Below are 22,767 nucleotides of genomic sequence, written 5' to 3'. Positions count from 1 at the left end.
TGGTCAGTTTGTTGGCTTAGTGCCGCTTGCTGAAAGGTCTTTTCACCATGCATCTGCTTGCACCCCCCCAGCTCCCCACAGCCTACTCCTGAACCAGGTTTAGCAGCACTCTGCAACTCAGCCCCACCTCTGCAGAGGAGTGCAGAGCACGTGGCATCCCCATGGCAGGCACAGGCAAGTACCATGATCTCTTGGGATGCCTGCATGGAATGAAACTCACATATTCCTGATAAAAAAAAAAGTAGTTACTAAAAAATATATCTTTATTTTTTTTCAGTTTATCAGCTATTTTAAATAATCCAGTTAAAATGTTTTATTGCACATTAAAGAACCTTTCTGGATTCTCACTGTCCTATGAAGTAAGCTTATAGAGAGAAAGGAAGAGAGAGACTTTTCTTACACTTACACACACACACTCTCCCAATCACTCTTGCTCTACAGAAGCCCTCAGCAGCCAACCCGGTGTAGGCTATAGTCATCCTCAACATCTATGCAGTGTGCTCTAGGCAGCTAAGAATCGGCTATGGCAAGAAAGTCCGGCGCAGGACTGGGAGTGAGGGGAAGGGTGATGCTGCTGCAGTTGGGTGCCCTGGAGCTCTCTCCACAAGCACTCCGCAGCCGTGCAGGCGCAGGCAGCAGCCTGCGGCCAGCCTGTGGTGTGGAGGGGGTCTGGCGTGGTGGAAGTAGCACGGCTTGGCGCACAGGAGGCAAAACGCAGACGTTGACACAACATGGCGGAACGGAGGGGGCGTAAGCAAGGTGGACGACATACCAGTGGGGTAGATCTCACCCTTCAGGGCTGTGTGCCGAGCGCAGGGCAGCTCCAGCTGCCGCTGCAGCCCTGCGTGGCTCCGTCCCCTCCCCAGGCACAGCCAGCTCTGGGGCAGGCAGTCGGCGAGGTGAATGGGGTGGCTGCAGGAGGGAAGCCCTTGCTCGGGGTTGCGCAGCAAAAGAGCAGCCAGATCCCTTTGAGGTTTCTGGGAAGTCACATGTGGGCAAGGCCATGCGCTGCTTAACGAGCTCCTCTGAGGTTATGTTTAATGGCTGGCTTGAGCGATGCAAAATGAAACAAGCTTGCAGAGAATGCAGTTTGTTACTGCAATCCAAACTGGATTTCATGCCCTTTTCAGATGATTCTTTTGGGATGACTTAAGTTCTCATACTCAAACTATGTAACAACTTGCTCTACAAGCACATCTATGGCTATCCTAACTTTTCACCTCAGAATAATGAGCTCCTTGGGCCCTCTCTGGAATCAAAATTCAACTTCAGACCCTTCCTTTTACCCATTTTGTGATCTTCCCAAAACTCTGTCATGCCCCTTCCTACAAACGTCACGCTGCATTCCTCAGAGCCCTGGGTTTTTCCCACAAGTCAAGCCACACAGCAGAGAGCAATTAGTGTTAATACTCAATGTGGCATCAATCTTCTGCTGTGGAGTAATTCCTGCCCACATACAATGGGGTGTGTGCAGTTGGCTGCTAATGTATGCCTCTGTCTGGCAAGACATCCCAGCTCAGTGCCACATCCTGCTCCAGCCATCTCCTGCAATGATTAACATGAGAACTGATGTTGCTTGAAGTTCCTAATGTCTCTGAGCCCTTGGCTTTTGTGTCTGAGCTTTGCTCCGAGAAGCTCTGACTGCAAGTTCAATCCCTGAATAAGGGTCTGACCCGACAGCCCTTCAGTGCTCATTGGGTTGCGTGCCTTTCACCCTGGACATGTGAGTCCAGCACCCACCTCTTATTTTGGCACCTGGATGGGTGGATAAATAAGTGTCAGTGTTGCCCAACCTCTAGTGTATCAGGCAGCTGCTCCGTGAACGCAGTCTCTAGCCGCAAAGTGCTGTAATTGGGGGGGGGAGTCCTGGGCAAGGGGTTGTCCTGGGGCAGCGGCAGGCGGAGGGCAGTGTTGAAGGTGGGCAGGTCCTCATCAATGCAGACGGGGTTATCGTGGCCCTGCCTCTCCAGACCGCCGGCCTGCGGTGGCTTCCCCGACCGGTCCCTTTTTCGGTCGTTCCACCATTTCTTTGCCTTTTGCCATTGGCGCCGCATTACAATCGAAAGCGAATCAATGAAGAAGACCTCAACGATTTCAATGACGCAAACAACTGAGCAGCTCATCCAAAGGCCCAGCTGGCCCCCGAAGTTTGAAAGCAGAATGACAAGCTGGAAGAGAAGAGAGCACAAGGTTATCTGCTCCTGCAGGTGCCGGGTGCATGTCCACAGCACCGCTGTGGCGTACAGGGAGGCTGCGCCAAGCTGGGGCACCCAGGCTTTGCTGTGAGCACTACCAGTGCAGTGGGCCCTTCCTCTCCTGCCTGCGTTACCCTCTCCTGCTCTGCTTCAGCAGGAGCTCAGCGCTGCGCTTGCTGCAGGCAGCCCGCAGGCTACCCAGGTGCAGGGCTTGGCACTGGACAGTTTGAAAAGTGGCTCGGGACAAAAGGGCTGCAAAGGGCAGGACCGGGTGCCCTACGGTGCATCGTCCATGGATGGTTTCCTGCCCCTGCCTGGATGAGACTGCTCCCCTGGCCAGATGAAAACTTCCAGCCTGTCTGGGAGGAAAAGCTGCGTCTTCCTGGGGCTGAGTGGGGAACTGCTGTGCTCACTTACTGTGTTGGCGGGATTCTCTGAAATGAATCTCTCGTTCAGGTCTTTGTAAAACACCATGAGGTTTGCAAGGTCTGTCCTGAGAGGAGAAACAGAAGGCAGGCTGAGGGTTTAGTAAAACAATAACATGAAACATACTGAAAAACTATGCAAATAACCAGTTGGACCAGTAGGGCTGGGCTGCTCTAAGGGAGCTTTTTCCCCAATTGCCATCATTAGGGCTGCTGAGATTATATCTGAGCTTGAGGTGCAAGCTAGAAACACATATATGGTAACTTACTTGTTCAGCTTCTTGTTGATTTTTTGCCCTTTGTCCCAAGACAGAACTCTAAGCATCCAGTCCTGGAAAAAAAGACAGAAAATACTGCTATAGTTGTGTGTGCTTATGTAGAAATCCCCTGGAAAGGAAGCTCATGCTCCACACCTCCTCGGACCAGACTGGGTGCCAGACTTGAATGTGTGTGATGGGCCAGTGAACTCATGGAGGGGAAGCCCTGACCTGGATGCTACAGACTGAGCCTCTGGGAGGAGCATCACTGAAGTGCTAACAAATACCCCAGAGGCCACCTGCTTCCGTGCTGAACCTCTCTGGGTTTATTTAATGCCTTGTTGTGCTGTGGTGCTGTCACGGCAGAGTGTAGTTAGGAACTGACCTCTGACACGGTGGACGGCCACTGGGCAATGCTGGTGGTGAGCGCCCACTCCTTGAAGCTGGAGAGAGAGGCAGGCTGTCAGTTGTGAGCTTGAACTCCCACGCACATGCAGCATTTTACCTCCAGTTGTGGGCAGGACTTACCTGCAGGCGTCTTTGCAGATTTGCTGGCAGCCTAGCTGCTCCTTCACAAACTTTTCGTGCAGTCTGTAGTAGCAGTACACTGCAAGAAGGGAGCAGGACACGTGCATGAGAAGCCAGAAAGAAAAGAAATTATCTTTTGCTACCTGTGCTGGAGTGGGGCTTGTGGGGTGTAGGTGGCCTTCGTGGCCATCACCTACATGGTGGGGATAAAAAGATTTACCCTATAAATATTGCAAAATACTCTGAGAAGTGGTTGTTATTTGCTATAGGCATGAACAATTGCCTCACCCGGTCAAGTCCTCCACTCAACACTTCTGTGGTGTGCACAAATGACAAGCAATTAGGACAACTGTCAGAAGTCAATCTAAACAAAAGAGGCAGGTTCAGGCTCTACGGCATGGGGTCTTCAGTGGGCTAAGGCAGATTCGCCTCTTCCCAGCGTGCTGCGTGGCTGGGCTGGTGCTGGTGCGGGCAGGGACGTGCCGGCCAAGGACAGTGCTGCAGAGGGATGTGGCTGGCAGCGGGCGGCTGAGGCATGTGCAATGCGGGAGGTGTTTGACTACTTACTCCAGTTGGGGTTTTTCTTGTAGTTACAGTACTCTGCCCCAGCAGGTAAGGGCTGTGCGTACTGGGCACAGCCACACGAGTCCACCATGGCCTTCTGAAAGCAGGAGTGCAGGCAAATCTAGGGGAGATAAACCAAGAGCTGGTGTCGAAGAAGCACAGGCTGCTGCGCTTCTGCAGCACCAAGGCCCAGGCTCACATAACGTAAAAACATCCTCTGTTTACGATAGGAGTAATGAGATGGGAATCCCCTTTCCCTGGGCTCTGTTGCGAGTGAACACAAATACAGGCAGAAAGTGCTGTGAAGGGCTTAGGCTGTAGTGCAAGAAATAAGAATATAATCCTCCCTGGGGGGAGGATTCTGTGAATGCCCCCTCTTCCCCTATAGCCATCAAAAAAGCTTTAGTGTTGCAGTTGTTCTTTCCACAGCCAAGGAGAAGGTTTTCGGTCTGCCATGGCACATGGTCCATGAATCAACAACTAGGTATGGGAAGTGAAAAATGTTAGTGAAAATGTTTGCACCTTCAACCAAACTGTGTTGGTGCATATTTGGAGACCCGAAGTTGTAAGGATTAATAGGGCAGTAGAGTCAGTGATTTGTGCTAAAACACTTAATCAGCTGGGACAAGCAGGAACTGAGCTTCTCTTTTTGAAATCCCTGTCGTCAAGCCTTTTGGTCCCAATCCTCCTGAGCCCTAAGTTTCAGTGAAGTACTGTTATTAAAAACCTGAGATAATGTCTGTGTGATCCTACCTGGCAATACATCACAGAAGATTTCAGGTATAATACCCCATAAAATAAAAATCCAGGCTTTGCAGTAGGCAGCAGCAGAATTACAGTTCTCCAAGTGGAGAGTGCCAGAACAACTGACACTCTCCAAGAGGACCCAATTACAGAAACCATGCAAAATTAGTGGAAACTTACTCTGTAAACAAACATCCTGCTATCTGGATACTGATTAGATGGTATCTGTTATTCTTGGAGTCCTAAAGGTCACAATTTCTGGCTTCAAGGGTTACTAAGCTGCAACACTTACTTGGCCAATATTTTCCAGTCTCACATTGCTTGAAAATTGCTTAATGAGCTAATGTTCTCTCTTTATCTAACTGGGCGCCTAAGGGAACTTCAAACATCAACCACTTAGGAATAAAACTTGGATTTTAAGAAGTGCTGTGCTATTTTACATCAGTGGTTAAAAGCAGTGACCCTACACCCAGACTGTTCACAATCTTAGATCCTGAACTACAGAATATTGTAAAGCTGTTTATTAAGGTAGTTTTCAAGCAACAGATAAACACAAATGTAACAGATTTACCTGCAGTGAGTAGCTCTTGTTATAGAGATTTTCTACTGGTATGTCAGCACCAGTCTCCGTACAGTCACTGTAAGGTTTGCTCAGCTTGCGAGACCGAGTCTGAGAATCAGAAAAGAATAAATCTTGGTTTTTGGAGTTCACAGAGAAACCAAAGGATTTAGTGGCAGTTCACCATGATTATGAAACTGTAAGTGATGGGGCAGGTTTGAGCAGCATGTTTACCTTTTGCCATCTCAAATGATTTGTCAATCACTTGTCAAAACAAGGGTTTTTTTTTGTTTGTAATGTCCGTTTCCCAAAACACTGCTCTGGCTGGATTTTCTGCTGTCTTCCTTGAAAACCTCTGCAGGAATGCAGAGATGGTATAATCGTAACAGTGATGACTTTTCAAAGCAGAGTAATTCATATGTATGTTTTCTCTCATTGCAAAGCCCTAGAGGCTATGCATCGTTTATCCTGCATGTATGTTTGTGTTTTGAGGGAAGGGGGGTTGTTGCTTTGGGGTTTTCTTGGTTTTGTTTTGTTTTCTGTGAAGACCCACACCTCCATGAGGCTGTTGTTGCACTGGCTGCTCCTGTTCTGTAAGTAAAACAGCACTTCAGGCTCCGCTAGTGCTCAACGGTGCTCTCTAAAATCACTCTAAATCAAATGCTTGTATCTCCTTCAGGACTTTTTCCAGGTACTGCTTTTGACCCTTCCTCTCTGATGAATGCTAACACCTTTTCCTGTTCCGCAACCTCTGTCTGGATAAAAGAGCTCTGAAATGCCAAGTGCTGTGCCTGCAAGGTCTGCTGAAACCAGGGCTGGAAGCCCTCAAATTAACCAGACCTGACTGAGGCTACATCGTCTGCTTCCTGCAGGCTGCCTTACCTCACTCAGCCCTAAACTCTTACTATCTTTGTGCAGCAATTATCCACTTTGTAACAGCGAAAGTGGCCTGAAACAACAAGAAATGTCATCCATTTAAGAATCCATTCACCTGTCTTTCGCTACAGAGTTTAAAATTAGAGGCTGATCCTACAAAGGATCAATTTAGTAGGAACCTGAGAAACGCCTACTTACCTTTAAGGCACTGACCATAGATCTATAGGTTACTGAGGTCAAACCTGATAGCGAGCATTGCCATTTTTGTCTGCAGCAACAGAAGGCTACGAGCATGTATGGTGCAAGTCAGCTCTTTTAGAAAGATGCTCAAATCTCTTTGAAGGGAACACAGAAATATGTTATTTCAATATTAGAGATGGGCTATTTCTGAAAACTGAATGAAACCAGCTTTTACTATGTTTTTAACTTCTGCAGACAATCTAATGCCAGGACGTCTGCCTCAGTCTGCTGCTGGATCTTCTAGCAGACGATAGATCCTTTTTATAGAAATTTTTTTGTCATGGCTTATACTCCGACAAAAGCTTACTTGTTCATTCAGGTACTGAAATAATTTCCAAACTAAATATTTAACTAAAGCACTGAAACTCCTACCAAGCAATGCCTTGTTTGCATTCCAAACATCTTGGAATATTTTTGGAGGTGGGGGGCGGAGTCCTAATACACAGCAGAAATACGTGAGCGATAACCTAGACACTGACATTCACATTTGGAAAACAGCAATTGCTACGCTCAAGCCTGTAGTGTGCAGCGTTGTGTGTGGCACATGTCCGCTGTGTCCTCCTTCATGTGTTTGGATGTGGGTGCAAGGACTGATCCACCACCTCGGTGGTGCAGCCCTGTCCTGACAATCGCAACTCCTTCTCATCAGGCTGTCTGGAGTCATCCTGTACTGGCAGTACAGTGATCAGCAGCTCTTGTTTTGAGTTCAGGCATTGAGTCCAGCTTCTGTTTCGGCAGTTACGTTAGGATGCAATCAAATCACTTCCTCATGCCAAATCTTTTCAACATAGCCACCGAGATACGTACAACCTTGGTTTTTACACTATATGCAACTGTCCAAATCTACTGTGCCAGGAAAATATTACATTAAGTATTAAGACTCTGTCTGCAGTGACTTTCTCCTGTACAGTGTAATAGTTATAAAGGAAATAGTCTTGCAAGACTTTGCCTCCTTTATACCATTCTGGTTCCGATACCTTCTATTCACTTTTTGTTTGTTAGGTAGCATTTATCCCCACTGGTTAGACCAAGCAGTTGCTGCCAGTTTTCCAAACAGCTGGAGGATAGTTAACTATTTGCACATTTTAAAAGTCAGTCAGCCCTGTTTTTAATGTCTTTTCTAATGCAGGGACTATCTAGATCTGGCACACCCAGCCAGGACAGATAAGCAGGCTGGCTGATGCATTTGACCCAACCATCAGTGAAGAAAAGGCAGAACTGAAATGCTCACTTAACAGCCCATCCAGATGAAAGGCGAAAGTCTGGCTTGCTTGATGGCACTGCTTTCACTTCTCTACCATGGAAAGAGGCCCCTGGGACAAATGCCTTGTCTGCACTACACTAATTGGGAAATATGGAGCTGCAGCCCTGCCTGCCCTTGCTGACAGCAACGGCAAGATGCTTCACTAAACTGGCAAAGGAAGAGTCACTGCCCATGAGGTTTTCTTTACAGCTGGGAGAGCAAGAAACCCAGCAAAATGAGACCTACACCCACAAAACAGTTAAATGGGTTGCGCTGCAGTCATCTCTATGGACCTGACCCTAACGCACGTTACCCACAGCTCAAGCTTGTTCTCTTCTGCCCCTGGAAGCTGCGTGGGATGCAAACGCCTCTGCTTGTTGCTCAAGTGAAACGGGGCACTTGACAACACATTTCTGTGCTGGTGCCTTTTGCTGTGAAAACAAAACAAAAAAAATCCCCTGGAAAGCCAAGGGGTGGGAGAAAAGGAAGAACAAACAAAACCCCAGTAGCTGTCTGGTTTATACAGAACTCATTTTCCAAGAGCCTCTGCGCAAAGGGAAACTTTGCTCAGAAAAGTGCTATCACAGGATTTTCCTCGGGGCACTTCAGCTGCTCAACTATGAGGTATTAGATGCCTCCCAGTTACTGGCTACGTTCAAACATCATACTGGTTCATATTTACATCTGTTTCAAGGAAACGGTGCCGTGCACCTGGAAACCAGATTGCTGTCACTCACAAAGTGCATCCCTATGGAGGTGGCTGCGGCAGTCTCAATTTCTGTGCCGATGTCTTCAATGAAGGGATATTCGTTTTGGTCATGGACAATGATCTTGGCTCCTGTGGATGTCACCAGGAAGGGGTTGTAGTCTGCTTCATCTATGTACAGAACAACCTGTAATCCTGAAGAAGAGACAAGGAGGGAGCAGAGTTACACCAAAAACCAGAGCCATTTTTTCTGGTCAGGGAGGGCAGCACAGTTTACTTAGCATTATCTGGCCTGAAGCAGAACTGTAACAACCAAGCAAAGCCTCTGCAGTGCTAGACTGAGGCAGCAAGCAATGTCCATCCGCGGCCCCAAGTACAGCAAACAAATAATGCCTCCACAGAACGTGGCTGAAACTTACTTTAAAAAGTTATATAACTAGGAAGCAGTAATTTCAGATGGAAAACATTAGTGATGCAATGATATTATCTTTGTATTCTCTGGCAATAGTTTGCACTAGTTCAAACAAGCATTTCCCCAATCAGCTTGCACATCTAGAGCCAACACATCAGTCACTCTCCAGCAGGATCCAGTTCGCTGAACTGCTTGTTATCAAATAGTTCCTCTGCAAACTCAGTTTCCTTACCGTACTCGCTGCCGCCGGTGGAGGTGCTCAGGATCGTCCCGTTTTCTCCACTGTTGAAGGTATAGCAATTGCCGTGCAGGGGATGATGGAAACGAGTGAAGTGCCTGAAAGAAATCAAACATTGTTACGATGCCCTCTGCAGTTTTAACTGTCTGTGGGAGAATATCAGCACATTTGGGCTTTTTGTTTTGGCAGAGACATAGCAGGACTGGATGATTTTCTTTTTTTTGGCAAGCAATTTATTCTGCTGAAAAGTGTGTGTCTTTTTCTTAATATCTTGACACTACGTGGAAATACGATCTGGCTTAATAGCATTGGGAAATTAAAAGTTTAGGAGGTTTTCATCCAGGAATGGGGGCTGACAGGGTGGGGGAAGTGGATTTACAGAACTAGCAGAAAGGTGGTGGTGGAGGGGACAGAGTCCTCTTTCATTTGACAACCAAGTGTCTAAAGGAAAACGAATCTTAATTTTTCAGAAAAGATGTCTTAGACACTGTCATGCAGGGGAGGCTGAGGACACACCTCCGTGATTCAAGCACATTCATGTCTTTCCTGTGAACATCCCCTCCCACTCAAGCAAACGTCTTCATTCCAAGGCAAGATGTTATGCATTTACATGATTACAGCCACATGCGGAATGCCTTCAGTAATGAGCTACAGTGCAGCTTGCTTTGTGCACAGCAGTGAGGAAATTGCTAAACTCATGTACAAGTGCAATCTTATCCCCATAACCACACAGGGGAACTCTGCCATTATCCCCAGTATGAAGGGATAACTGTCCTGCTACCAGGACACACAAGAATTGCACTGCCACAATCATAAGTGGGTAGATTTGATTCTGGAAAAAAAAAAGGGGGGTTATCTGAAATGTGGACTAAGACAGATTAAATTAAAGAGCATAATTAAAGTTCATGAAGATGCAAATGTTTCCTTTCACTTAAAATTGGAAACGGTTCCTGCTGGAATTCAGCAAATACCAAACACTCAATTCCTACATGTTATGTACTTGGCAATAAGCTGTTAAGATGGCAGGTATTTTCTGTGCACTGACCTTTTGTCACAAGATAGGCCATCAAAGAAACATGTCAGTAGAAGGTCATCAGCAGAGTAACTCAATTTTTCTTTAGTCTCCAGGGGAATTTGTGCCATGATGTTCATGTAATGCAGCTTGTACCATTCCTGGATAGCATTAACACCAGAACTGAATGTATAAAGTGCACACTCGCTGCTGTTGTTTGCATCGCACTGATAATTACAAAGGGGAAAAAGCATTTCAGATGAAATGAAACTACGCATTCTATGAGGTATGTGTGATACCGTTTCTCTTCTGCAGTAATAACCAGGTATGAAGTTATAGTGTCAGCAAGGGGACAACGGGGCATCAAAGACCTTTCATTCAGGGCTAAGGGATACGATCAAATGATTAAGGCCCAAAGGAAAGGTCATGGAAGGCACTAAGTCTATCTGGCTAGACTTCAGGAAGGCATTTCTCTTCCAGAGCGCTAGAGATGAATCTGCAGGTAGCCATGGAGGCATGGAAGAACGGGCAAAAGAGCAGAGGGAGTATTATTTCACTATAAAGCCACCTAAGCTTTATAGTGAAAATAAAACCAGCTGGAGGGATACCAACCCAAAACACCCCTTTGCTGCCCCAGAAGGAACTTGCTGGACAAGGAAGAGTGACACTCACCAGCTGAAAGCCGATGATATCATTTGAATCCCCAGAGTTCACTATGGACGAATCCTTGTGAAAGACACTGCCCTCTATTTTCCTCTTCTGGCCACTGCGAAGGTCAGTCGCTGTCTTAGAGAAGTCCTCAAACTTCAGCAGAGGGATGTGTTTGAAGAAGTTGCTCTCTGTGCTGTTCCACTCATCCACTGACCGGCGCACCTTGGACTTGCCCTCTGAAAATCCATAGAAAGTCTCCAAAGCTTTTTTTGTCTCTTTGTCCAATTCAGATAAATAGTCTTTCATGGAACTGTACCTGCATTGGAGATAATGCGATAGAAAGTGACATCCCATCTCACCTCACCAGCTAGCTGCAGCATTTTACCCGCTGCACTACGAACCTCATCGCTCAGGACAGAATTCTTTGTCACGGACTCACATTGATCTCTCTCACTACTACATCGATTTGCATCGGTGTGGGAAGACACAGCTATGCCCACAGAGAGATCTCGGGGCAAGGACCATAAGAAGCAAAGCAGACTGAGCTACAGAGAAAGCCCTTGCAGACTCTCAAGCTCCTTGAAGGTTGTGTTAGCAAGCCCGAGGAGGCAGAGCATGTGGAAATAAGACTTCTGCACCTGTGCCAAGAGGCACCGAAGAGCTGGATTGCGAGTAGGGACCGGGGTGGGTAGCTGGCAGCAGAACCATTAACGGAAAGTGTAAATTCGTGGGAAAAAAAGTATTGTTGAATGGTAATGTCAAAGCATCCTCTAAGGAAAGAAAGAGGCAATAGAGGAGTGACAGATGTTCGCTTTCCATTCTTCAGGAGATGGCGTTGCTTATAATCCTGCAACTTTGGTCCTGGGAAAAAGGGAATTTGAAGAGAACCGTGGAGCCAATCAGGGACTGTCTCGAGCGGAAAGCTAAATCGACCGAGCCTAGCTCAGCAGGCAGCAAGTGGAGGGCGCGATTATAATCCACACGCGTCTGAAGAGCATCAGCACAGAGGGGGGCAGGTTACTCAAAGGGCCGTTGGGGGGGACACCCGCGGCTGGGAACGACCGCCGGCGAGCAGCGCCGCGGGGCAGCAGAAGGCCGGGCCGGGGGATGGTGCCGGCCCGGGGGATGGTGCCGGCCCGGGGGATGGTGCCGGCCCGGGGGGGTGGGCTCGCCGGGAGCCGGGGCGCAGCTCTCCCGCCCCGCGCCGCCTGCCTTACTTGTAGGGGTTGATGTTGCAGATGGTGACGGCGGGGAACGGCAGCTTCTGGAACTGGACGGTGACGGAGACCGAGGCGCTGTAGTAGTTCATGAGGAGCTCGGCGCACTGCCAGAGGATCAGTCCGACGGCGCTCAGCGTCAGCAGGATCCAGAGGAACCGGCGCAGGCGGCCGCGGGAGACCACGATGCGCCGGCAGCCGTGCGTGTTGGTGTTCAGGCAGTACCACCTCATCAGCTCGCTCAGCGTCGGCGCTTGCGGGCCCTTCACCGGCAGCGTCCTCTTGATCCGGGCCGTGATCTTCTTCCCGGGGGCCATGGCGCCGGCGGCAGCTGCGGGGAGACAGACCGGGAGCCTGAGCGCGGCGCGGCGGGGCGGGGGCTGCGACCGTGGGGCGCAGCGCGGGGCCCGGCGCCGGGGCTGCTCCTGCCTCGCCGTGTTACCGCCGGAGCTGCCCCCGCCCGCCACCACCGACTGAGGAGCCGTGAGCCGGCACCCGGCGGCTCTGTGCCGCACACCAGCGTTCCCCGGGGGAGATCGCGCCCTCCGAGGCGGCCCGTGGCCCCCGCGGCGCCCCCGTCCCGCCTCACCTCGGCCGCTCTCCGGGCCCGGCGGGGCCATGCTGCGCTCCCGGCCCCGGCGCCGCTGCCGATGGCACGGCGGGCGACCGCCCCGGTACCTACCCCCGCCGCCCGCCCCGCCCCGGCCCGCCCCGCCGCCGCACACCGCCCACGCTCCACGGCCGCGCAGCGCCGCCCCATGGCGGCCGCCGGGGCGCACGCGGGGCTGACGGGAGCGGCGGGGCCGGGCGGGCACCCCCTGGCAGGGTCCTGCAGGCCGCAGCAAGCGCCGGCCGCTGCCGGCGTCGGGAGCCCCGCGGGCTCGCTGTGGGTGGTGCGGCGCGGTGCCAGCCCACTCCCACGCGCCACTTGTCCCCGCGGGGACGGGGGCAGGAGAGCGGCGGGGCGGGGTCCCGGCCGCCAGCCCCGCCCCGCCAGCAACAAAGATGGCGGCGCTGCGGCGGCGCCTGCCCGTCGCTAAGGTAGCGGCGCGGTCACGTCAGGGCGCGCCCCGCCCCGCCCGCTGCATGGCGGCGCCGTGAGGCGGCAGCGGCGGCGGCTGCGGCCGGGCGGGCGGGCGGGCGGGATGCGGCGGCCGGCGGGCTGAGCGGCCGGGCGGGGATGCGCGCTGCGCCGCGCAGCCATGTCGCGGGTGAGCGGCCCCGGGCCGGCCGGCAGCGCCAAGGAGAAGCGCTCCTTCAGCAAGCGGCTCTTCCGCGGGCGGGCGGCGGGCGGCGGCGCGGGCTCGGCCCCGTCGCCCGCCGCCGCCTCGTCCTCGTCCCCGTCCGGGCGGTCGCTTGGCGGGTTCATGAGCCGCGTGCTGAAGACCCTTTCCACCCTCTCGCACTACAGCAGCGAGCCCGAGCCCCGCGGCCCGCACGCCCCGCGCCTGCCTCCGCCGCAGGCGGCCGGCGGCCTGGGCAGCTGCTTCCCGCCGGGCCCGCCGCGCAGCCCTGAGCCCCCGCCGCGGCCCGCCGGCGGCCCCGAGGCCGTGCCCGGCGTGGCGGGGCTGCGCAACCACGGCAACACCTGCTTCATGAACGCCATCCTGCAGTGCCTCAGCAACACCGAGCTCTTCGCCGAGTTCCTGGCGCTGGAGCAGTTCCGCGGCGGGCCGCCCCCCGCCGCCCCCGGGCCCGCTCCCGACGGCCCGCCGCCCGCGCCCGGCGAGGTCACCGAGCAGCTAGCTCAGCTGGTGCGGGCGCTCTGGACGCTGGAGTACACCCCGCAGCACAGCCGCGACTTCAAGGTGAGCGGGGCGGCCGGGCCTGGTGGGGCCCCAGGCCGGAGGGGACAGCCGCCTCGTCTCATCGAGGTGGGGACGCCGAGTGCGAGGCAGCCGTGCCAGCCAGGTCTGGTCCACCCAGGAGCAGCCCGCGACTGGCCTCGAGTGCCCTTCTCGGCACGGGGACCCTCGCCTGGCCACCCTGCTTGGGGCTGGGCTCTGTGCGTCGCTCTGGGGGCCAGCCGGCGAGGCCTGGCCGGCCTGTGCTGGCCGTGACACCAGAAACTCTGTGTTCCCCGTGTCACACAGGCATCGCAGGCTGCCTGCTCTGGTGGTCAGGGCGTGGCGGCGCCTTGTTGCTGGTCCGAGCACTTACGGTGTGAAAAGCCCTCTGGCCTCGCCAGCCGCACGCTGGTAGCTCTGGAGAGCTGCTCCAGCTTCCCGCCATCCTTCCAGAGAAGCAGACCCCCAGGCACCAAGTGACAGTGTTGTGTGCGCATGACATCAGCCATGGCGGCCACCCCTCTGCTCTCCAGTTGTCCCCAGGGTGAGCACCTGCAGTTGGGGCACTGCCACTCTGTTCGTTACTGATGGTGTTGAAAGCCGGCTGATGGCTCTGCTGCTTGTTACTGGTGAAAGTGTCCATTTTGCTGTTTCATACCTCTGTTGTGCTGCATTTAGAAAAGTTGCAACTAATTGTTGTGGCGCCGGGAGCTGTGAACGTGCACGGGAGGAGGAGGCTCTTCAGAGGTGGGTCTTGCAGTCTCCCCAAGCGCTTGGGAGTTTGGGCTGATTTGGGGAATGTGTTGCAGGAGTACAAGATCGTAACCTCCTGCTTGTACTACCTCATGTTTAATGCTGTGGCATTCTCCCTGCTGGAGCCCTCGCGCTGCGGTTTGATCCGACAGCATCGTCGCCTGCCCTGCCCCGCCATGTAGTGCCGTGCCCCGCTGCCGGTGTTGTGTTCGCCTCAGGAATTGTTCTAGCAGAGGGCATGGTCATTGCACCTACAGTTTAAAAACACCCTGCAATGCTTTTGAATGAAATAAGACACAACTGTTTTAAAAGCACTCCAGGCCTACCTCGCTTCTCAAAACAGTTAAGAATATTGTTAAGTTTTACTGTAACAGTGATTCCCTGTCATATAAAACTGTTTGGCCAATGTGAAAGAATGAGAGGGTAGATGATAGCTTCCACACCATTGACTTAAAGACCTTTGCTTTAGGGGAGTTTTTCTTGCAGAGTGCGTTGGAGAGGGGATGCACAGATGCATGAAAATACAGCAAGAATGTAGTTCACGCGTTCTCGGGCTTTGTGCTTTCAGTTCAGATGGGGTGCGGCAGGAGGCAGAGACCGCAGGTACCAGTGTCTGCTCTCCCGCGGTGCCTGTCGGATGGTGGGATGTCCGAGAGGCTCCTAAGGTGTCAGCGGTCTTTGGCACCCTCAGTCGTTTGGACTGATGCATGGCCACCACCTCCTCCCTTTGCTTCTCCTGAGTTTCCAGGCAGTTGCATCCACTCTCACCCACAGCCATGTAGGGGTATTCCCTGGGGAGCCCGCCTGTTTGCCTTTGGAGCGAAGATGTCTGCCCTCTCTTGAGGATGCCTGGTGCAGGTGGCTGCACAGGTGCTGGGTAGGGACCGTGTGCGACGCCGGTGTTTTCAGAAGAGTTTATCAATGGAGGAGCGCTTGGGGAGCGGATCTACTCAGCTGCGGTTTCGGTGTGTCCAGTCCTGGCAGTACTGCGGGACACTCACCTTTATCATAATCCTTCACCACTCCTGTTTTGGCAGGAGAAGAAAATGTGGATTTCTTCTGAGTAATAACAGGAATAAAAGCTTGCAAAAGCAGAATTATCTTTTGCCAGTGTAACTGATAAAATCAAAGGGGAAAGCAGACTGCTTTCTAGGCCAAGACAGGCTGTTTATGCTGGCCTGTGGTAGAGGTGCTCAGATAAGAGTGACAGAAGGAGAAAGAGAAACAGGTCTGTAGATTAAATTAAGGCCATGTTCCAAGGTTGTGTTTTTTTTTATAGTGGAACTTTATTTGCTTATTTCCAGGCATCACTAGCGGTAAGTGAATGCCTTTCTGCTCGTTGTTGATGTAGCTGGAGCCCATCAATCTTCTACCTGCCAGGTCCCCTGGAGGTTTTTAAGAAGCATCTTGCTGTGGGGGATCTTATCCCAGTAGGTCTTGTTCAGTGCTGCACAATGTCAACAGCCCGTGTCTTACTCTGAAGGACTTTGTCATTATGTCAAGTGCTTGGCTGTTTCCTTACAGGGGTCAATTACTTTTAATAGTAAATTAACGCCTCTAAAGACAGTAAAGTGGCCTGAACCTGCTATTAAATTCAGTGTTCTTAATTAAAATTTTTCAGCAGCAGATTTGCACAGTTAATTTGAAGATGTAAACAACAGGCTTAGATTTGAGAAAGGTGAAGATTGATGTTTTGTCTCTGGAAACTGCTGCTTCTCCCCAAAAGAAGAAGAACATCCCCCCAAGCTTCTTTTGGATAGAGAGTGGAACATTCCTTATCTTCATTGCTTCAATTTTTTTTTTTAAGGGTGAAAGGTGTTTTCAGGAGAGTCATTTTGCGCTTTCACTCCAACAGAAATAGCTATTGATGGTAATACTTATTTGGTAGTCAAAAAGCTCTTCAGCTAGCATGCTTAGAAGTCCACGTGTGTTGGGTTTTTTGCCTTTTTTCCTCTTTTGACACTGAATGTAATTGGGTGAAGACACTTCCTGATTCCTAAATACTTATCTGTAGGTGCTAAGCATATTTTAGGATAATACTTATCCTCTTGCTCGTTCTTACATCTGTAGGCTTTTTTCTTGGGGCAGAGGAAACTGCTTTCTAAGAGAGTGTCTCTCTCAGTCCTTGAAGACAGAGGCCTTTGAGGGGGTGAGTTTTGAAATGCTCTTTACCCTTACCTGTTTTTTCTTGGTAGAATTTTCTCCCTTTTTAGGTTGGTCTTCAAGAAATAACCCATCCCATGGGTTCATGAATCATGTAGTCCTGCTGCTGAAAACAAGGAAAATGCAATTAAAACAAGTGGTTTGTATAAAATTGTTTGTCTTGTAATTGCAGGGCTGAGAGAGAGCATTGAGAGAGCTAATGTACGGTGAGGGGAGGTGAGGTGTTCAGCCAGCCAGCAGTTAGCACGTTGTCTCTGGTCAGATCTACTTGAAACACAAGGATCTCTGCCAGCTTCTGCATTTTAAACCTGACATTTCTCTCTGCCATGAGAAATGTTTTTTAAAGAATTTTCTCTTCCTGGTCTGCAGCGTGGATCCATGCGGAGCACGCTCAAGTGTTTGCAATGGCTTATCCTTGGGGCAAGGATCTACTGTGTAAAGGACAGCAAGGAAGACTTTGGGAGCACTTGCTATCTGTGATTAAAGTAGAAGTGCTGTGGAAGTTGTGTGTATCCTCTGCTAATCCTGCTATGGAGCTGTTCGCTGCCCAGGGGTGTGTGCCTTGATTACTGCGGATGCAGCAGGCGAGGAACGTGGGGAGGCATGTCTTCACGAGCACTGGAGAGCTGGAGGAGCGGCGGGTGGTGGCTGGGGAGCAGGAGGTGTAGAAGGCTGTAACAGTAGGAAAAGGTCAGGGAAGGAATGACTGGGACGTGGAAGCAGAGGGTAGCAGCACTGGGCTGGGAGCAGAAGGGAGCCTGTGCACCTCTTCCTAGTGAGACAATACAGCAGCACTGTGGCAGAGGTGATGGATGTTGGTTTTTTATTTCTGCTTTGGATGACTTTCCTGTTGGTCCTGTGCTCATTTGCAGTTTGTTTTAACAATCCTTTTCTTCCGATTGCTCAGTGGTTTTTTATTTTCCTGTCTAAAGCAAGTTGCCGCTTTCATAACAAGGGCCAGTATTGCAGCTTGTGCTTCCTCTTTCCCCTTTGTGATGGTGTGACAATGGTGACAAACATCTATTGTATAAGCAGTAGCTGTGCTTTGGGTTTGTTTTTTTCCAGGGAGCTGTCCCATTCTGCCTGCAAAGTTCCTGGGAGTGTCAGATAGTGAGGACAGAGCACTCTTTGTAATGGGGAATCTTAAGCGAGAAGGATTTTTATTTAAACTAATTTGGCTTGAAAAATTGTATGTACTTACCCAAATCTTCTACCTTTGCCTGCCTTGGAGTTCTGGTCTCCTGTGGATGATGAGGCTGTTTTCTGTTTTGAGGCTTTCTTTGTAGCAAAGCCAGTTGCACACTGAAGCATGTCACTGTTTAACAAGATCCTTTGTATGGTAAAACTGTGTTGATTGCATTTTTTTGGTCCTACAAGATGAAGGCTGCCTTATTTTTATGACCTGCAGTGTGTACAGCAAATACAGCAAAATCATAACAGCTTGATTGAGTTGGATTATCAGAATTAGATCTGAACCCAGAATGAATCCCTGTTAGTAGAGCAGGGATTGTGGTGCCATGTTAATGGTGCTGCTTCCATTTTTATTTATTTATTTTTAAACCTGTGTTTAGTGTAGGATTTCATAGTAGCTGTGTGTAACTCTTACTGTTTCAAGGTGCTCATGTTTTGGAAATGGACTTGGTGTAAGTATTGCACTTGGGACAAGCAATCTGTCAACTGTGTTGGTCACTTTCTTGTGAACTAATAAATAACTCCCCTGAATTATGAAGGAACTCCTGCAAAGTATTGACATGCTCAATATCTTTACCTTCTGTTGTAGATTAAATGACAGCTGTTCTCAGCATGGGGCTGCTTGGTGCAGTTTGGGTGTTGGAAGCCTTCAGTCCTGCTGTTAATCAGAGCTGTTAACCACGAGCTCTTCCATTCACTAGAGCCCTTGTGCTTTGCTAATGGGGCCAGTTATATGTAAAATGGGATCCCCTGGATCATATTTAATTATCTTACTCTCTGCCTAGTGCATCAACCAGTTATTCTGGGCAGTGCCAACTGCTTATTCCTAGAGTATTTCTGCAGAACAGACTGTCCTCCCTTTATACAAAGAGATGGAAGAATGGGACGTGAAAGAAGTAGTGCAAGACCCTTTCCTCCTGGTCCCTCGTCCCTTGGTTCCTGGTGTTTCAGTTCCTGTGTTCATCTAAAAGGGCTTTGAGTGGGGCCAGGTAACATGGGATCTTGAAGTGCTTTGTTCCAGTTCAGCCCAGGTGCTCCCAGTGGTGGCACTGCAATAGAGAGACTTGTCCTGCTGCTGCTCTGGGTTTGGAATTGACACACTTTACTTGAAACAAAAAGCAAGTTATAAATTTTCTAGATCATTATTGTGACACTTCCTGACATCATGGGAATATGTTTCGCTTCACTGCGTTCACAAAGGTCTTTGGCAGTCTTTTCACATTAGACTTTTCTTTTTTTTTTTTTAATGTTAATGCTCAATAAGATGGAAATTCATTATTGTATGTGGGGATTTTTTTGTTGTTTTACTTTTATCTTTGTGCATATTTCCTTACAATTTCTTTACCCCTCCCACCTTCTCCCCTGCCATAAACCCCCTGAGAAGGGTTTCCTGCAGCAAGATCCCGGTTGCCTTAAAGCAGCAGTCTGATTTACCTGTCAAATCCAAAGACTTTTCTGGGGATTTCTGGGTTATACTTCAAACTTTGATCTGAGTAAGTGCAGCAGACAGCCAGGGGAGCAGAGAGCCGACCTGCAGAGTCCGGAGGTTGGACACTGGTTTGCTGAGGGGATTCTGCTGGAGCGGGAAGCAGAAGTGGTGCAGCTGCTCGTCTCCAGAAGTGCAGGAGCCGAGCAGAGGGAATGGCGAGGGGGAGGCAGAGGAAGAGCCCCCAGTGTAGAGCAGCTCTGCGACCCCGCTGCGAGGTGGCCCTGGGGGCTGACGGCTGGATGGATCCTCTGTAGGGCTGGAAGAGTGATTGTGCATCGTTGCCAAAATGTGATCTCTGTCTTCTGAGCACTGAGGTTTTTATTTCCACACTGCCTCCGCAATAGTACAAATAGTGAAAATATGAAAACCATGTCGTGTCTGGCAACTTGTGAGAAGGGGTGAGGGAATGCTTGTTCTTAGGCAGCTTAATTGGATCTGTGCATTGCTCTGTGTTGTGCTTTGCATGCTGGCATTTATAAATGGCCACACTTGGTTGTGAGTAAGCCTGTTTTGTGCTTCCAGCTGACAGCGTGACTGCTGCAAAGCACTGCTTTAATGAACTCTTTTGCATATGATTGTGTCAGTGAAATTAGCGTTTGTGTTGCAGCATCCTTGAAGTGCACGGGGAGGCTGGTGTGAGCAGCACTGAGCAGATCCCTGTCTCAGGGGCCCGTGCTCTAGCTCAGGACCTGAGGCAAAACCTGGAGAGAGCGGGAGAGGCACAGGTATGCAGCGGGAGCACGAGCTCCTTCGGCTCCTGAGCCCAGTCCTTGAGCCTGTCCACTACACCAGCATTTCTTGACTCCTTTACTGAACTGCTTCACATTTGTGGCATTCCCCTGCTCCTTAATCCCTCGCTCTTTTGAATCTCATTTATCGCTCTTCTAGCATAGCAAGAAAACAAAGTTTTTTTGTAGAACAAAATCAGATTTGTGCTGTTTATAAGGATGAATTCTCCTGGCAGTCAGCACCAACTCCTGGTGGTTCCTTCCAGCAGGCATGACCGCTCCTGGGAAACAGCATGCCTGTTTGGCAACACAGCTCCCAGCAACCCCCCTTTTGTATCCAGGTTCCTTTCCTGCATGGGGGAGGTGGCTGCGGGGTGCTGGCCCCGGCTGTGAGCCCTCTGGCTGCTCCTGCTGCGCTCCGCTGTGTTGGGGAGCTGCCAGCGGCTCTGCCCACCAGTGCCTGCATGGAAGAGAGAGCACTGTGTGCATGCACAGCAACCCTGGGAGGTGTCATCTTGACAAACTTCACTCTCCTTATGCATTGAAGAGAGGTGGTTAATCAGGATTAACTAAGGCTTCAGCCTGGAAGGGTCAGAGTAGCTGCTAATGCAGGATAGATGTCAGGCAGGGGCTGGTGGGGTGATGCGTCTTGGCTGGGCTTGTTAAACGCAGTGTAGAACCTGCCCTGGTCCTGGCACGCTGCACTCTGCTGTGCTCCTCTTGTTTTTGCTTTTTGAAGTGGAATAATAAATGTCTGTGCTTATTTCCCTCTCTCTGGCAGGCAAGGGCCTGCCTGTGTGGGGAGCCATTCTGTGCCAGTCCTGGGGATGGCTGGCTGCCCGTGGAGCCACCGTGCTCTCCCGTGGGGTGCTGCTTACGGAGCCCCAGGTACCTCTGGGCTGCCCTGCAGGGCAAAGGAGGAGTGTTCTGTCCCACTCTGTCTGCTTTGACAGACTTTCTGTCTTCAAAATTACCTTTTTCCTGCCTTTTGGAGAGCTGTGGTAAAGCTGAGCAAGCAGAGATCTCTTTTGTCCTTGGCTGGACCAGCGCCTTGTCTTCCATGCTGGGCAGGAGGCAGGCAGGCAAACCCTGGGCTGATGCTGAGCTCGGGGGGCCATGAGCCCAGCTCTCCCTCCAGAGCGGTGCTGGGCCCTCCGTGTGCAGGGAGATGCTGCGGAGGCTTTCTGCTGCCAAATCCCCAGCTCCTGGCAGTAAGGGTGGGTTGCTGGGTGCACTGCCGTGCCAGTGCTGCTGGGGGAGGCAGCTGGCATCACTGTGAGCCTCCATGGAGCGGGGAGTCTCATTGCTCCGAGGCTCCCTAGTTTCCTTTTTTTCTGCTGTGTGCAGTCTGCAGCAGCCGAGCTGACGTGTCCTGAGTGCTGGACGCTGTGTCTGTTGGTGGCAGCCAGCAGCAGGGCCCTGGCCAGGAAAGAGCGTAATGGTCCCTGCTGGCACTTGCACCTGGGTGAAGGGTCACTGCTGGCCTTGGCTTTGTCCCTGGCCTGGGGAACAACTGAAGGTCTGAACTGCACTATTTCCCAGGTGTTGCTTTCCCCAGGAAAGAACATCTCAATTCAGAGAGGGGAAATTGCTGTTTCTGTGTGTGAGCAGAGGGAGTCATTTAGATAAACTCTCTTCATGAGACGTCTGCTGTAGAAGTTGCCCAAACACAGAACTATGCCTGTGGGTTTAAAAAAGAAAAAAAAAATAATCTGGTTGAACATAACTTGATGATGTTCAATGAAAGATAAAGAATAGCCTTTCTTTCCTGCTCACATGTGTCATTGTGTCAGGTCTCTAATGAGCTGACTTCATCCGTTCATGTACAAAAACCTTTCCACAGCTGCTTCCTACTCAGGGGCACACTGGAAAATAGCAGACTGACTTTTTTCCTTTAGTTGTCTTTGTGATCTGGAACAATAACAGCAGCAAAGGAGAGGCCAGTAGTTCAGCTATGTTTGGATTTATTTATTGCATCTATTTAGAGCAATAGATGAATGATTATTAAACTTTCGGTGGGCTGATAAAAATGGGAATATGTCTTTGCCGTAAATCTGCTTTATAGATGGACAGGGACTTGTTTGGTTATAGGGTGCTTGCATTAGGGGATTAGATAAGCGTATGCGATCGATACGAAATTATGATTTTCCCCTTCTTATCTCTTCTGGTGGTGCCGCTTCCATTCAGGGTGCCTGCATACTGGTGCTTGCACATCATGGGGAAAGGAAGATTCATTCCTTCTCCTGCCAAGCTTAGGGGCTGAGCCGAGGAAAGGGGCTGGGGGTGCACGGCTGTACAGTCATGAAAAGGTGATGGGAGGGAACTTCAGAGTCTATGCCCGCTCCTGGTATCTCACATCTGAAACAGCTGCAGCAAAATCGTTCTTGACGCATTCTTAATACCCTCCAGTGATGGACGGGGCCTGTTCAGATGCACCACCTATACTTACAACAGAGCCAGATTAGGAGCAGAGGATTAAAGGCTGTGGGGGGTTGGTAAATGTGGTGGTTTTAATGTGTTTTTATGTGTTTTTTTTAAACCCATTGCTTTTAGCGCTGTATCTGCAGCCAGCTGCAATTGCTGTTGCATTACTGCAGTGGATTTAGCATAAGTAGGACCAGCAGAATGTGGTGTTGTCTTCTCTTACTTCAGGAGCAAAAGAGGAGAGAAAGTTTGAGGTTGTGTTTTGACTTATACCTATCGTTGTGTAAAGTAATCTTTCTGCAGCCTGGGTGGCTGAGCAGGTATCTTGGGGAAGGCATGTTGCAGCTGTGGCCTCCTCTAAACCG

The 22,767-nt window shown here is 50.6% G+C and overlaps 2 protein-coding genes across 2 annotated transcripts in view; one reads left to right on the top strand and one right to left on the bottom strand.

The window, feature by feature from the left end:
• Positions 1–1,778: 1,778 nt before the first annotated feature.
• On the bottom strand, positions 1,779–12,487 carry SCNN1G (sodium channel epithelial 1 subunit gamma; the record flags this gene model as incomplete). The annotated part of the gene is made up of 13 exons (XM_082006954.1): positions 1,779–2,168; positions 2,613–2,688; positions 2,890–2,951; positions 3,263–3,320; positions 3,406–3,484; positions 3,973–4,090; positions 5,285–5,383; positions 8,369–8,532; positions 8,982–9,085; positions 10,033–10,226; positions 10,672–10,966; positions 11,868–12,198; positions 12,457–12,487. 13 exons carry the CDS (start codon positions 12,485–12,487, stop codon positions 1,779–1,781), a joined length of 2,001 nt encoding a protein of 666 aa, XP_081863080.1.
• A 582-nt stretch (positions 12,488–13,069) lies between these two features.
• Positions 13,070–22,767, top strand: part of USP31 (ubiquitin specific peptidase 31) — a gene marked incomplete at both ends in the record, with an annotated part of 29,947 nt that continues 20,249 nt past the window's right edge. The window contains one exon of the mRNA XM_082006919.1: positions 13,070–13,675. Coding sequence (XP_081863045.1) covers positions 13,070–13,675 — 606 coding nt within the window. The remainder of the gene's footprint in view (positions 13,676–22,767) is intronic.

This window comes from Phaethon aethereus, assembly GCF_964289735.1.
Source record: "Phaethon aethereus genome assembly, chromosome: 15".
Taxonomy (NCBI): domain Eukaryota; kingdom Metazoa; phylum Chordata; class Aves; order Phaethontiformes; family Phaethontidae; genus Phaethon; species Phaethon aethereus.
This window is presented reverse-complemented; position numbering and strand designations above follow the sequence as displayed.